This window comes from Manis javanica, chromosome 10 (assembly GCF_040802235.1).
Source record: "Manis javanica isolate MJ-LG chromosome 10, MJ_LKY, whole genome shotgun sequence".
NCBI classification, from domain to species: domain Eukaryota; kingdom Metazoa; phylum Chordata; class Mammalia; order Pholidota; family Manidae; genus Manis; species Manis javanica.
This window is the reverse complement of record NC_133165.1, coordinates 96,113,471-96,129,844: the sequence shown is the minus strand read 5'-3', so window position 1 is coordinate 96,129,844 and position 16,374 is coordinate 96,113,471. Positions and strand designations below refer to the sequence as shown.

Below are 16,374 nucleotides of genomic sequence, written 5' to 3'. Positions count from 1 at the left end.
GATTTTTGTAACAGAGTTAACTGCAATTAGTCAAGTGTCTGAAAGATTTATCAGTGAACCTTAAGGCATTAAAAAGTGTCTTTAGGACACATGATTCACTCAGTACAGTTTCTCTCTTTCCCGGGAGCAGCAGGAGAAGAGTTAGAGGCATGTGACTTCGTCCCAGGCGGGCTCACTGGGCTGTTTACTTGCTGTCCCAGGGCAGCCAGAGGGAAAGCCACAGAGGGCACCAGCTTCTACCACGACACACTGGCTAATGTCCTGCTGGCCAACGCACACATCAAGCCCAAGTCAAACTGGGAGAGTGAAATACTCAAGGGCATGGGTATGTGATTTGGGGGCATTACTGGAACAACGTACCCATACAGAAAAATCCCATAACTGGAGAAATTTGAAAGAAGATACTTTTCATTACTATACTAAACTTCAGTTTCATTTCTAGATCTGGTCAATGGATTATTATTTTTTTACTAAACCTAATTATCTCATGAACAGCTTGATCTTTGTGCATTTGAGGAGTTACTTTGGTTGAAGGTATACATTTCTTAAATGTGAACATTGAAAATATGCCATAAAACAAGACCAAAAAAAGAGAGGATATTAGTTTCAGCTCAGGGTGTAGGCCTGGTTACAGACAAAGTAGTCACCTTCCCTTTGTTTAGTAATCAGTTCAAGAAATGGCTCAGGCTGCAGTTTGGACCAACAAGAGAATTTTAACTGGAGGCTTCAAGAAAATGTATTCTGTCCAGAGAGCCACGGCAGCCAGGCTTCTCGCCCTCCGGCTTCACCGGAATGGAGCCTGTGGCTGCCGACCAACCAGCCCGGCCCAGGTGGGGGTCTGACCATGGGATGATATGGACAGCAAATGACAGAGAAGAGGGAGGGGAGGAATCTGGGTCTTCAGCATTACAGAACTGAAACCAGGCCTTCCTGTGAATTTCCAAGGGTGAGGTAATAAGCTTCCTTAATTTTCAAGCCAACTTTAGTCAGCTTTGGACCCTTGCAGCTGTCAGCATCCTACCTACCACAGACCCTGTTGGTGAGGCACTGTACTGAGGCTATGGTGCAGCAACACAGCACGTGGCTCTGTATTCAAAGGCTTCCCATCTAGTTGGAACATGAAATGGCAATTACTGCACTAAGCCAGCCAGGCCCAGGGGGGATTCCAACCATGGGATGATGTGGACAGCAAACTCTGTTCCTCTAGGACAAAGCATGTGTCCTAGAGGAAAAAGACACAATACCCTCAGCACCTCTGGATCATCAGGGAGGCTTCCTGGGAGAGGTGACTGAGCTGGGCTTTGAGTGATGGGAGTCAGGGAGAAAAGGGAGAAATGGAGAAATGTAAGGTCAACTTCAACGTCAGGAGACATTTATGCCAGGAAATCGATTCTGTCCAGTCAATTTTCACCATTAAACAAATAGTGGCCAAGATGGCCTGGTTCTTGCCCTCAGAGTTCATAGCCTAGGCAGTGGGCCAGAGGGTTAAACAAACAATAACCATACGTAGCAGGAAGATGGGAAGGTTGGGTATAAGTAGAGGCCAAGGGTCTGCATTTCTAGTCAAGCTCGCATGAGTTGCAACAGCTTATGGGCCACTGATCTAGGAAGACTAAGGCAGTTCCAGATGGCCACACTCTGCTTTCATTCAAAGAAGACATGAATGCTGTGTGTTTAGAGTGAATGTCTTCTAGAGGTAAAATAAGATGCACTTTACCTTCTTATTCCATAGGTGTAAGGATATACTTCTGCGTGGCTTGGGTTCCAGGAGAGACTTAATATTTAGTTTTGGCCTTTATATCTATCTCCAGCATCCCAAACTCCCACCCCTGAATGGGTGATTGGCCATAGGGAAGGCATCACCCACAGCACACACACGCCTCCCATACCCCCTCAGGGCTCCTTCAACCATGCATGGGAGGAACAGAGCTCCAGAGACCCCACGCTACTAGCTAGTGACAGCAATGTGCCGTGTTACCCTTGGCCTCCCAACAAGTGTATCTGTACTTGACTTATGTCAGATACAGTAAAGCCTCATTGATTCAGGCTCAATTAACCTGAAAAGGGTGATAATGTAGATTGTTAATATTTACTTCTCATATCATTCCTTTAGGAATAGGGCAAAGTTAGTAACACAGTTGTGATAAGGATGACTAAACATTTTAAAGGATTTCAAGTAAACTCACAGGGCTTTAGAAACACCTATTTATATAACCATCCATTCTTTCTTTATGAATGATTATGTAATTTATTCACTTCCTGAAAAGCTCTAATAGACAATGCCACTGATCTACTTCCAGGTCTGTAAACAATAACAATAATAGTGACAGCAAATATTTATTGAGACCTACAATTCTTTTTTTTAATACATGAGTTATGTAAAGAATCAAAAACTTTAAAACAATTTTAAAAGACTACATTATTGGATTTGGTCAAAATGCACCCGTTATAGGAAGGCCCCTAAACCCATATATAAAATGATGAGTCTTGAACTCCGCTGTGAAGCTCCACTGCTTGGGTTGAGAAGAAATTACAGCAGAAGGACACCCTCCAAGGGGACCCTAATGCATTTGAAAAGCATCTAGAAAGACAAATTATCTTGGTAAAGGAAAAATCATTTGCTTATTACAGAAAGCTACACTTTAGTGTAATTTGGGACATAGCAGTTGGATTTCCCACCATCCCCCAATTTTCACTAACTATAGGTTAAAAATTGAAATTTGCAAAGAAGAAACCAAATGGGGATTTCAAGTCATGTCTACTTAATTGGCAATTTGCTTTTTTCCACAAAGGCATTTTTGTGATACTTCATCATATGAACCTTCAGAGTATTTGTAACAAATCTTTGTGAAATGATTTAATGTTTTGATATTATCATCACAATTGGTTTACTTGTTTATATATCCAGGTGCACATTACATTAAAATAAATTAATCCCTTCATTTTTATTGAGTGGATTAATAAAACACTGAAATAAATTTCAGTGACATCATTCTAGTAAACTACTACAGTATTTTAACTTTTAATATCACTGTATTGATTTATTTTATACAGTCAAAGAGACTTCTCTTTCCTTTCAGATCTATCATTTTTTATAGATGATTTTTCCTTTAGCTATAACATACTCAATTAATTCATGATGGCCTCCAAACTGGTAAATCAAATGCTCCCATCTGGAAAGAAATCAAACATTAATGCATACCAGTCAAAATAATCACTTTGTCAATAAATGCTAGTTTAAAAATACAGTATCTAAAAATTTCTTCATACTTCTTCATTGATATTTGGGCTTTTTTAAAAAAAAGGTAGATTACTACAATCATCAGTCTCTGATAAATCAAATATTGCTTAACAAATATTTTGATTCACAAATGGTAACATCAGCATTATTTCCAATAGAGAGTGGTTTATGACCGTGGAGAGAAGAATTATAGGGCCACTCCCTTCTGCTAAATTTGAGGTCCAAGGGCTGTGATAGGTTTGCTAGGGTCAAGGAATCATAGGATTTACAACTTTAAGATTTAAAACAACAGCTAAGACTCCACCTATCCTGGTGGCAACAGACTGTGGGTGAGTCAAACAAAACCAGGGGGAGGAGAACTGAAGCAAGGCTTTCGGGATCCAGTAGGAATGAGAAGTCAGAGAGAATGAATTAGAACCAGGGAGACACACCCGAGTCGGGGCATGCTGGTTCAGCACAAGCCGACAGAACCCAAGCAAACAGCAAAACACACGCCAGAGGGCACAACCAGTCCAAAGTACAGGTAAACAGAGCAGAAACCTGGAGATCTGTGACAGATGTGGGATGATGAAGAGACCAGAAGAGCTGGTTCACCCTGTGATTTAGGACCTGTAGGGAGACTTTCTGGTTAGAAAGGGGTGAGGATAAAAGAGATTGGGTAACTTCTGAGCCTACCAGAGCCTGACACTAATAATTGGTGGAAAAGGGATTTAAACCAAATCTACATATTACAACGGGCATAAAATAAAGTAGTTCAGTTGGGAAAGCACTCACCTGGATGAGTTGATGATAATGAGATCTCCCTGTTTACCGACTTCCAAAGATCCATGTGTGTGAGATTTTCCCAGTGCATATGCTGCATTGATGGTGGCAGCGGCCAAGGCCTCAGGCATGGACATTCTCATGTTTACACAGGCCAGATGCATGACCACTGGCTAAGGCGGGAAGAGAAAAGCATTGGAGGAAAGTAACAAAACGGCAACTGCTACTTAGGACATTTCTCAACAGAGCACGAATAATGGAAGTGAAGGTAGAACTGGCTAAACTGATATGAAAAATGTAAATTTACACATAAAGATCTTATGCTTTGGAAAAGATTCCTTTATTGTAGAGATCACCACCCACCCATACATTTAATATTTATTTACAACTGTGCAAGACCACTTACTGAATAAGACGAAGCTCACCTCCACACTTGCTTACTAACTCTTCCCCAAGAGGACTAACGGGTTATTGTAAAACCACAATGCCAGGACGGAATCCAAAGAACATGCAGACAGAACCATCTCTCTTCTCTCTATGCCTAGAGACATTCACGTAGCCCAGAAATAGCCAATTACACTGCTATCCACACAATTTTTTGTTTCCCAGGAAAATATTTTTAGATCTTTGATACATTTTAACAGTTAGTGAAATATTTTTAAATTAGTTATATACTTGGTAGAAGATTGACACTCTGCTCAGTAAGGCACATTAAAAATAATTACCATTGAAAAGCAATATGCATTAGGATTGAAATCACTGCCCAGGGCAACTATTACCCCTTCATCTAACATCTTCCTGGCTCGAGGCTGCTTCAGTCTAAGGGGAAGGAAAAGAAATGTCAGTCTTGGAAGTGGAACTGTTGCAGAATAGATGTTGAGAATGGAAGCTGACTTAAGATATCCAACCCCTTCATGCTCTGGAAGGAACAGAAATTTCAGGATGAGCAATTTGTAGTGGCAACAGGTGGAACCTCAGGACTTCTGATTTTTATCATTCTGCTTTTGAAATTACTTGGCTATGACTGGCTTCTTTAATTTGGGATTCTTTATCTCAGCAATATTTATGTATACTCAGAGATTCTTGCTAAGGAAGAAGAATATAACTTTTAAGTTGTTTTCGAACATAACTTTGAAATAAAAATAAACCTTTTTTTGATTCCCAAATATAAATAATTAATGATGTTAAAATAATGTTATTTTATTAACTTGTTATTTTTTTATCCATCTCTCTCTCCCTCCTTTTAGGGAAGAAGGGGGAGCCTCAAATATTCTGTAGGCCATTCTTGAAGTCCCTAGAATCTAATATGAAAAATATTTGCACTTCTTCCGGACTGGTGTCTCCCTGATCTGCTTTGCAAAGTATTATTTATTTTTCAGGACATGACTCAAAAGTTATGTCAAAGATAAAGCCAGACACTGGCTAAAAGGGTGAGGACAGATTTTATTCAGTTAGTAACTATTGCAAAAGGGAAAAGAATCCAGTGCAAATTGAGCCCAACTTTGACTTCTGCAGAAATCAAACTGGATGTCCTGAGGACAAAACTTTTATCTGTGGCTGGATCCCAGTGCCCAGAACAGTGCCTGACAAGTAGTGAGCCCTCAAAACACATGTTGTACATGAATTAATAAAGTACTGGGAGTGCACAGATTCCTGAACTTGAAGCATTCCCCATCTATGACTGCCAATTTGCAGGACCACTTAAATAATGTTTGTCAGCTAGGAAGATGTATGGAGGAGGGTGAGCAGAGATACACAGTGAGGAAAGGCTAGAGCTTAAAATTACCCTCCAGGTCATTCTGACGGCCTCCCCTCCCCTTCCAGAACTGCTAAGGAGGAAAAAATGTGAGGCTGTGGAGGCATTAAGGAAGCTCCAGAAAAACTAAGGTGAATATGTCTTGAATAAATTTAAATAGTATATGCAACGATGCAAAAAATAATGATCACAGGAGCCCTCAAGTGGCTTAAGGCAATAGTTTTTCTGGAAATGAGTGAGAGTTCAGGGTACAGCTGGGGGGCCCTGAAGGTTCCTCCTGATGGAGATCAGAAAAACAGAGGAGCAGAGAAGCCAGAGAAGAATGTGGCATTCTCTCTGGTTGCCCCTGTCATCCAAACGGGGTGTGAGATCCGCCTCATGATGATGGCCAATGGAGGCTGCCATGGGCACAGGGACGAAGTTCAGACTTTTAACACCGAGCTGCCCTTCTGTACTCCACATCCTAGATTTTTCTCACTCTGATGAGATTTAAGGTAAGTTAAAGGAATCCTTTCTTTGTGAAAACTTATTCCTTGAGTGGTGGAAATTTAACCAGATTAAATATTGATTGATGACTCCTGAGATTTGCAGGAAAAACAATTGGTCATATGGAGAACAGTTATTGATCGATAGTTCTTGGTTGGAACCTACATTACATCTATGTTTTAAATTAAGAGAAAAGTAATAGTGAAAGAAATGTATAATACTGTGTGTGTGTGTATAAAATCATAACAAATTTGAGAAAAGCAGTGTGATATTCCTCTGTTCTGCCTTAGAAATGTTTCTCAAAGCCTGGCTTTTCAATCCCTGAGGCAGTTTCTTGGCCTTGGCACAATTCATATCTTGGGCTAGATAATTCTTCGTTACAGGGGCTGTTCTGTGCATTGTGGTATGTTGGGCAACAGCCTGGCCTCCCCCTACTCAGTGCTGGTAGCACACCCTACTTGTACATTCTCCAAAAGGGTCTCTAGACATTGCCAAATGTCCTGAGGGGCAAAATCGCCCCTTTGTGCTAAGTTGAAAACCACTGTGCTAAGGCCACAGCAGTGGAATCATCCCACTGAAAGCCACGTATGGCAACCACACAGAAAGCACCTGGTCCTCAGAGAAAATAAACTGCCCCTTCAATGCTGTCCTTGCTGACCATGAACTCTGTGGCTGTCATGGAGGTGATGGAATGGAAAGAGTCAGAAGCCCTCAGGTCTCACATTTGGTAAAATCAGATCAAACAGCAGTTATAAAAGATGGACTATGTGTATTCAGTCCATAAATGGCATACAACAAAATTCCTGGGGAGATTTTACAAAATAAACTTAAATGTCTGCTCTTTCCTCCTACCCACCAGTATTTACAGTGATGATGGTACCCACTTGCATCCTTTTATGAAACAGCCCATTCATTTTCTGAATACTGCAAAATATCCCCAACATTTTATGCATATTTTAAAAATATAAAGCCACTTCCATTATTTTCTAATTATAAAAGTAATGCACACTGATTTTTTTTATTGGAAAAATTCCAAAAATGAGGAAAAAAAGGAAAAAAGTTCCACTCTTCCCAATAATCCCACCACTCAAAGGCAATTTGGGCCTAAGCCCCTTCTTCATTTATGAACATTATTCTGGCATCTTCCATGAGCTAGGTTTTCTTGATCAGCATTTTTAAGGGTTTTGAAAGTGCAATGAAATACTATTTGGGCACCTTGGAAGTCTGTGTCGTCAGCTCTTGGGTGGCGGTGAGAAACGACCTTACCTCAGCATGTAGGCCGTGGTGGGCAGAAGGACAGCAGAGCACCTGGCCGTTGCCATGGCAGCGATGCCTTCATCGCTCACTTCTTCCAGGTGACTGACGGCCTGGGCTCCCAGTTCAGCCCCGAGCTAAGCAGAAGGGGCAGAGAGAAAGGTTTCACTAACAGCAATAACAAATCAATAAAGTGCCATAACATTGTTTTCCTGAAGAAATAAACAGCACTCCATATTAATACTTCTTGACAACTAACTCTCATGAGCACAAGGGTGACCGGCTTGTGCTGGACATTCACTTGAAGACGAGCTAGTGTGCTACTTCAAAAACTGTTCTTAACACAAATGCTTACTGATATCCTTCAGACATTTGCTAACAAAAAAAATGTTATGAATCTTATGGATCAGAATAAAACATATTGGGTAGTATCGGTAATAAAATCTAACATTTATAACATCATAAAGACAAAAAAGGTGTCTTGGAATGCTGCCCTCAAGGAAAACAGATCAGTTAAGTAAACTAAAAATGTGGAATCATATGGATAATATGAGAATACCTACTTGAGCTTGATTTCTCTCCAGAAAACTTTGGTCTAGATTGTTAGAAGAGAATCAGGGGAAGAAATGTTATAATGATGATGGAAACATGCATTAAAGTGGATTTCTCTCATTTTGACAAATTTTCAGATTCTCTCTCTCTCTCTCTCTCTCTCTCACACACACACACACACACACACACACACACAGTGCACCAGCTGAAAGGTGGTATGTTAAGCATTCCAAGAAAAGGACAGTAGATTAGTATTTAACATTACATTGTGGTCCAGGGCGGCTGCAATGCCCCTGGCAGGTCAGGGAGGAGCTGCCAGTCATCAGCAGCTCAGGTCTAAGAGCATGTTGGAGGGGCTCTGGGGGTCTGGTGCTCCACAAAAATTCTTTTCTGACTTTGGAATCACCCTCACTTTCCAAACTTCATTTGTTCATTCTGGGTATTGACTTCCATTGATTAATTCACTAGTCACTCTCTAAGACCAAAAGTATCTTGTTGACCACCCAGTATACATTCATTTATTCAATCAAACATTCACAAATATTTACTTACTAAAGGGCATCTGTATTACACCAAGCACTATGCTAACCTCCATGGATAGGGCTGTGGAAGACATGGATACATCCTAAGTATGTTAAAATTCCAGTACGGATTCCAGAGACCATTTTAACATGGTGGGACACATACAGGGAGGAGCTACAACCCACTCCTGGAGAGATTTGGGGAGATCCCAGAGAAACAGTAGCTAAGATGAAACATGGAGGGCAGTTGGAGTTAGCCCGACAAAGGGGAGGGTTCAGATTAGGTGTACCAAAACTAGTTTATCATGGCTGGTTCATGGTAAAGAGAGTACAGGAAGTGAAAAAAGGGAGGAGAGAGACAGAGGAAGACAGAGTGGTAAGGAGGCCTGGATCCCAGTCAGCCTCCAGTGACAGGAGTCTGCAGTTTGTGCTCCAGCAGGGGCAAGCCTGTAGGTGGCTCTAAGCAACGGAGAGGGAGACAAGGTGCACTGCGGGAGGCGTGACAGGAGTGGGTTAAGGTGGAGGCAGGTGTGGAAGCAAGGAGAAGAGTTGTTTCAGGAATCCAGGTGAGGGCTGATGGTGGTTTGAACTAGGCAGTGGAGTGAAGAGAAGTCCTAGAAACACTTAGACAGAGAATTGGGAGGACTTCCCGGTTGGGTGACGCATGGAACACGACGGGGAGGAGGAGACAAAACAATGCCCTGTTGCTTAGGTAACAGAGAGATGATCAATGGTGTCATTAGGCAGGACAGCGAACAAGATCTGGAAGTGATATTAAGAGATCACACTGGACGTGTTAGGGTTGACAGCTGGACATGCAGACATGCGGAGTATCTATATCTGTATTTATGCCCCAGGGATAGTTGTTTTTCTCGCTCCAGGGCTTAGAGGAGAGACATGCAGACTCTCAATGCAGAGATTTCATGGATCTCATCCCACTGCTGCGTTAACAGTGTCTAATCGGTGCCTGGCACCTAGCACACACATAAATATTTGTTGAAAGCATGAATAAACAAGTCTTGGCAAGACAAAGAGATTTGGAAATCATCGTGTGACCATTTCAGTGTGTTCCACTAAAACTCACCTGGATGCTGCCATAGAAAGACCCTAGAAGCTATGGAGTAAAATTAACAGACTGCTCGTGTGGCTTTATGTACCATCAAAATGTGTTGTCAGTTTAGTAAATGGGATCACAAAGGTACTTCTTTTCCTACTCTACCACCAGCAGATGATACTAAAAGTAAATGACCAACAAAAAAAATACATTTCTCATGGAGGTCAGGAATTCTAGGGCTCAGCCAGACCGACCTGCATATTGTTCAAACAAATGTCCCCATTGTCTGTCTTTTCAGTAGCAATGAGTGTTGGCAGGGAAAGCAGGAGGACAGCCGTACCTCGGCAGCCTTCATTGGGTGTAGTTCATCCCCGTGGAAGTTAATCTGCAACCCTATATCTTTCCCACTTTGAAGAATCCTTCGGGTGGAATCAAGATCAAAGACGCCCTTCTCACAGAACACATCTATATTATCAATGTGTATGTCCCCATTTCTGGCAAGTTCCTTCAGCTTTGGGAGGTGGTTATTGACAATGTCATCAGCAGCTTCTGCCACAGTTTTTCCTCTGAGGAAAGAAAATGACATTACCACGGGCAAGTTTTTTTTTATCAGACAAAGGGATTTTTGACACTTGGAGAACCTGAGAAACTGTTGGTAAATGACCTTGAGCCTTCTGGAAAGGTAGAGAGAGAATCAAAGCTATAACTCAGGACTCTTAACAGCTGGGACATGCCTCCGTGGTAGAGGTATTGACAACGCTCTGCATCACTGACCCGTGAGACCCTCAAAAGGCTCTCCCGTTCTGGAGTTCCTGTGTTGTCTTTCGGAAAGCCAGCAAGGCCACCCCACTGAAAGACTGAATCTTCTCATTAAGGACACTTAGAGGGCAACCTAGATGGCCCCTGGCAACCGAACTACAAGCCCCCTTGTCTGCGTCATAGTTACCCTGCCTTTTTTTTCTTCCAGTTTCTAGAAGCATCTGCCTAAGGCTTCCTATCTCGCCATTTGGGGAAATGGGGGACAAGGATCATAGGAGGCCCTAAAATTCTAAGATCCTGGAGTAGTCATGTGTTAGAAGGGATGGGGCTTTTGAAGTCCCAGACACAGAGCTCTTCCACTGGCTGGCTACATAACTGGACAACATTACTCAGCCATCATTTGGCGTATCTGAGCCTCAGGCTTTATCATTGGGGATCAAGACAGCCAATTCCTCAGAAATGCATTGGCTGATGGAGAAAATTTGCCTCAGCCCTGTATTTGGGACATATAAGGGGTCTTTGTCCAGCAAAAACCATTTGGTGGGTAGACATAGGTGGACCATGGAGACAAGCACTTACATATGTTGTTTCTAATTCTCAAGAATATGGTGTTACTTGGCTGTTTTACAAATGAGTAATTCAAGCTCAGAAAAGTTAAGTGATAACCTCAAAATCACCCAGCTGGAAGTAGATAAGCTGGATTCAAACCCAGGACGGGTATTGTTCCAAAGCCCCACACAACCCCTTCTTCCTCAGTGCCCCAGTTAAACCCAGGAACCGCCAGCTAAAGTTACCTTGGCACTGAGTGAGCCCCACAGTAAGTGGCTGAGATGCCCACATCCAGCTCCCGCCGGGCACGCTCAATCACACGCAGCATCTTGAGCTCAGTCTCCAGGTTGAGGCCATATCCACTCTTGCACTCTACCAGTGTGGTCCCAGCCCTCACCATGCACTGCAGCCGCTGCTGGAAGAGCATGAAAAGCTCCTCCTCCGAGGCTTGGCGTGTGTGCTCCACAGTGAAGTTGATTCCTCCTCCAGCCTGGTGAATGTCCATGTACGTGGCTCCTGCCAACTGAACACACAGCTCACCCTTAAGTGGGGCAAATGTGGGCAGGCTACAGGCAAGCCTGCACAACCCACATCCAGGGATGACACTCAAAATGATTAACAATCGATATGCCACAGGCACCAGCAGATCAGAATGGATGCTGGGTCACAGAATCCTGCAAGTCCCTACTCTGCCAGGGTGGTGGGGAGCTGGGGCTGGGGCCTGCGAGCGGGAAGGTCCCAGGAAGGCACTGGGGTGGCAGAAATGGGAGATGTGGTGGGGAGCACTTGGGTCTCATGGCAGCAGCTGCAATTAATGAACCAGTACAGAAGTATTTCAGCATTTTCACAACCCAGGGACCCCAGTGTGTACCAGCTAAGTCTCGGCCTATCCCTCAGCACCTATGAGAAAACAGAGCTTGGGCAGTTTGGAGCCCCACTGCAATTACTCAGATATCCACTCAAGAGACGAGGTAAGGGGGTCCATATCTCAGTATAGGGCCTCAAGCTCTTTCCAGGATCCCACTGAGCTCCAGTACCTCTGGGGAGCAAGGACTGTGGTACAAACAAAATATGCCAGCCTGGGGGTCTCCCCACCAAAGTTTCACCCAGGATCTGCCACAGTGACGTGACCTCAGGCAACACCCTCTCCTTCCATACACTTCACGTTCCCCATCTACATAAGGAGAGGATTGGCCTGCAAATCTCTAAAAGTTGCATTTTGGCTCTGAAATTGTGTGATTCAATAAAGTCTTAAAAACAGCTCTAGTTTGGTGAAGAAGGCACACAACATCTGGAGAATCTCTTCTTTTTCTGAAATAATCCAATTTAGCTCCTAGGTTGTATGCTTCATAAAAAAAAACGTGAAGAAAAGACACAGAGGAAACTTAAATGCATATTACTAAGTGAAAGAAGCCAATCCGAAAAGGGTACAAACTGTAGGATTCCAATGATACGAAGTTCTGGAAAAGGCAATACTAAGGAGGCAATAAAAGATCAGTGGCTGCCAGGGGTTGGGGGGAAGGACAGTCAGGCAGAGCAGAGAGGATTTACAGCAGCAAAACTACTCTGTATGACACTGTAATGGTCGATATGTATCATTAACCATTTGTCCAAACCCATAGAATGTAGAGCACCAAGAGTGAGCACTAATATAAATTAGGGACTCTGGTGAAAATGATGTGTCCATGTAGGCTCACCAGCTGTAGCAAAGATACCACTCTGGTGGGGGAGTGTTGATAATTGGGGGTGGGGGTTGCTGAGTGTGGGTGGGGGAACAGGGGGTATTTGGGGAATCTCTGTACTTCCCACTCAATTTTTGCTGTGAACCTAAAACTGCTCTAAAAAATAAAATCTTTTAAACACAAGCTATGTGAAAATGGCTCCAACCAGGGATGTGAGGGTTGACTATGGCTAATAAATGAGTGAGATAGACAATGCTTTTATGTTTCTTAACAAGACTCATTTTTCCTGGGGGGAAAGAGAACCATACCAGACTCATTTTTGCGATTAGCAATATATTTTTCCAAGTTTGGCCCAATGAATGGTCATTTTCAAACTGCTTCCTGGAACCCCTTCAAAGGCTACCAGGGGTGGTAGGATGAAATGGGAGAAGGGAAAAAGAGGAGAAATTAGTTAAGCAAGGCAGCTCAGCTCTGTTTTAAAAGGAGGATTCTACAGCTACAAATTCTTGAAAACTATTATACTTAAAATGACTGCTAGCTCTGTGCACTGTATAAAGATTTGGGACAGTTACAAGAAGTTGTAATTTATTTTCCATAGTCCAAGCCAGTAAAAGTATTCCTTAAGAAGGCACGCAGACATAGACAAAGCCTGGTAGCCTATCAACCCCTTTTGAGGAAGACTTGTCTCTATTTGTGCTTTACTTTGATTTGCCATCATTTATTGCAGTTACCTTCATTGCAAACTCATGAACTCTTTCACCAGCCCACACTGGATGTGTGTGTGCATCCACCAAACCTGTAATCAGAAAGCAAATCATTTGGAAAGCTGAGAATTAGAAAGCCCTGAGAGAGCAGGCAGACCATACCACGCCACTCCTGGGAAAGCAGGATGGTGGTCAGCCATCCTGGGGGAGAGCAGAGGACGAGGAATTTGGCTGATTCCTGCCACTGAGAGCATACAAGATGCCTTTCTGCATGGCTGGTCTAGAAGTCTCTCACAGAGAAAGATGATTCAACCTGATGAAAATATTCCTTAAAAACACAGCTCCTTTTGCCAAATAAGTCCATGCTTACCAAGCAAGCTTTTAAAACGGGATGTGAAATCTATTAGTTGAGCAATTTCAAGGACTATATCACCAAGGAATAATCCAGGTGTGAAAACAGACTACAACACACACACCCCAACTTTGAAAAGGAAAAATGCAAAATTGGGGAGATCAATCTTTCTTCAAGAAATATAATTTAATTAAAGAGAAACTATAAAGCAATCAATTGGTCTTTTGTTTATCCAAGTAAAATTAGGTAAATTGTGTTTGGATTAAATACATTATGGATTAAATGACTCATTAATGGTTCTGATTGGACAAAAACCAAGAATTCCTATTCAGATTGCTTTCTTCTATATTCTGCCCTTTTTCTTAAAGTTTCACTCTGGCTTTATCTCCTGACTCCCAAAGCCAGAAGGTTACCCTGTCAGATATGCCCAGTACACATTTTAAAAATATAAATGCTAGCCTCTATGTTTGTAAAGAACTCAAAATTTGTGAAACTTTTTTCAGATGATTACATGAATGAAGCCATAAAACAGATAACATAGAAGATGAGTTAATAAACTGATTTTGTTGTCAATCACTAAAGATATAAACAAGCATCAGTGAAATCTCTAGGAACTTTCCCCCCTTTTCCACCTACAGATGGGTTCTCTATTTCACACTCTGCCTAAGTTTGGAGTATATTCTGGTGTTAGAGATAGCAGCTTGTCCTGTTTGCCTCCCCTATGAAATGAGTTAATAAAGTTCTTAAAACAGTTTTTGAACCTAAACACAACACAGTGGGGTTTCTCTTCAGCATGTGAGTGGAAAAAAGTGGAGAGAATAATGAGTTTGACTCCCAGCCTGCGTGTTACCTGTTTAGCAATCTTGGGTAAGTTATTTCACCCCTAAACTTCAGTTTTCTAATCTGTAACATGTAGCTTAGGGTATGTACTTAGCTTCCAGGGCAGCCATGAGGCTTCAACACGAAAACATGTTTGTAAAGCACCTACATATTCAACAGTAGAACGTCAATACATGGTAACTATTATTATATTTTAATGTTATTGTGAGACCTTATTTAAAACAAGCTGCTGTGCTCCCTCTTTATTACTAAAACCTGAAGCTTTCAGGGCTTCAGAAGTTAATACCTGGCAAGATGCATTTCCCAGAACAGTCAATTCTTTCTTCGAATGTTTCTTCAGAAAACTGTTTTTGGATAGCATCAGAAGGACCAATGGCTTTTATAAGACCATCCCTGAAGAAAAATCAAGAAATAATAACTAAAGTTTGGGGAAATACTGGGAAAAATCTAATGATTTACAATGTTATTGATTTTTTTTTTTTTGGTGTGAACTTGTGTCTTTGGAAAACTCTAGCCACATGCAGGACAAAAAATCAAATCCTATGTATCAGATTGCAAATCCTTTTTCCTACAATGCTATATTCCTAAATTTTAGCTGGACGCATGACCGCCCAGAATAAAGACTACATTCCCAGTTCTCCCATCAGCCATGTATGGCCATGTGTCTAAATTCTAGCCAGCAGGATTGTTTCTCTTTCCATTTTCTCCTGGCTAGAAAGCAGAGGCCATAATAACCACGGAGCAGGCTTCTTGGAGTGACTGAGAAAGAGGGACGCGCACAGCGGAACAGGAGAGTAGGGCCTGGATCCTCAGTACTCGGAAGAGTATGGCCTTCAACTAGCCCTGAATTCCTCCCTCTGTGCAAATCTGCCGACTGACTTGAACAAATTGTTGACAGTAATACTGGGGATGTTTTTACCCCTTTGTTAATTAAACACACAGACACACACACACACAGAGTACCTAAACCTGGGCTCCTACCGACCCTAAGCCTCCTCCTCAGAGTCCTCTTGCCGTTGCAGGGCCTTGGGGCTCTCCAGTTCAAATGGCATTCGACCCCCATTCCCGCTCCGGGTCCGCCCTCCCAGGCTTTGGCAGTTCTTTAATTCGCGTCTAGCGGGAAGCTACGAAGGTTCAACGAAAATAAATGAAAACGCCCTCTCCCTGGTAGCTGAACCCTAACTTTCCTATCACCCCAAACCATCACCGTCTAAGTTTTCGTGGTTCTCAAGCTTTAGCGTGCAGACGAAGGGGGCTGGAGAGGTGCTCTGTCAAAGTTCAGGTCTCGAACTCCATCCACAGCGACGCTGACTCAAAGATGTGAGGGCAGAGGGCACGGGGCGGGGGGCAGGGGCGAGGGAATGGGGTATGTTGTCTTGGGCGCGGCTTTCCACCGAACGACAGTCCGAAGCAGTCACACACGGTACCAGCAGGTGCCTAAAAGGCAGGCCTGCCGATGTCTCCCTGGGCGCAGGAGAGCTTGCACCCCGTGTCCCTCCACGGCGCCCAAGTTAGAGGAAGACGCCAAGCGCGCAGTGGCTCGCCCGTCCCCCAGCGCGCGGCCCAGGGCGCCCACAGCCCCACCGCGCGCAGCCACTTACGTGCCCACCACGAGGCTGGCGCCCTCGAGCACCGCCAGGCCGCGCGGCGCGTCCCGCGCCAGGAAGCGCTCGCCGCGGGCGCACACCAGCACCACTTGCCGCGCGTTCTCCAGCAGGAGGCGGTGGCTGCGCGCCATGTCGCCGGGCGCTGCGGCTCGCGAGGAGACCCCGGGATGCGGCCGCGGGACGCACGGCTGAGGCGGCGCTGGGCGGCAGGCACGCGCGCGGCGCCGGGCCGGAGGGCGGGGCGGGGTGCGCTCG

At 43.6% G+C, this 16,374-nt stretch overlaps 1 protein-coding gene across 3 annotated transcripts; it reads right to left on the bottom strand.

The window, feature by feature from the left end:
• Nucleotides 1-2,321: 2,321 nt before the first annotated feature.
• On the bottom strand, nt 2,322-16,317 carry AMDHD1 (amidohydrolase domain containing 1). 3 transcript variants are annotated; one of them, XM_017672739.3, is made up of 10 exons: nt 16,114-16,317; nt 14,799-14,905; nt 13,348-13,412; nt 11,180-11,457; nt 9,967-10,192; nt 7,512-7,636; nt 4,729-4,822; nt 4,016-4,176; nt 3,126-3,173; nt 2,322-2,581 (listed from the first exon to the last, which is right to left on the bottom strand). In XM_017672739.3, exons 1-10 carry the CDS (start codon nt 16,248-16,250, stop codon nt 2,461-2,463), a joined length of 1,362 nt encoding a protein of 453 aa, XP_017528228.2. In that variant the 5' UTR covers nt 16,251-16,317; the 3' UTR covers nt 2,322-2,460. The 3 variants fall into 3 exon arrangements, with proteins under 3 accessions (XP_017528228.2, XP_036879004.1, XP_036879003.1); XM_037023109.2 differs by lacking the exon at nt 16,114-16,317 and adding an exon at nt 15,498-16,038; XM_037023108.2 differs by having other exon boundaries at nt 2,322-3,173.
• Between the last annotated feature and the right edge of the window lie 57 nt (nt 16,318-16,374).

Coding starts and splice junctions, on each gene's coding strand:
- AMDHD1 (XM_017672739.3), bottom strand. CDS start 16,250: ATGGCGCGCAGCCACCGCCTCCTGCTGGAGAACGCGCGGCAAGTGGTG. Junction 10,193..11,179: donor GGGGCTCACTCAGTGCCAAG/GTAACTTTAGCT, acceptor TTCTTTCCTCAG/AGGAAAAACTGTGGCAGAAG. Junction 4,177..4,728: donor ATGCATATTGCTTTTCAATG/GTAATTATTTTT, acceptor TTCCCGCCTTAG/CCAGTGGTCATGCATCTGGC.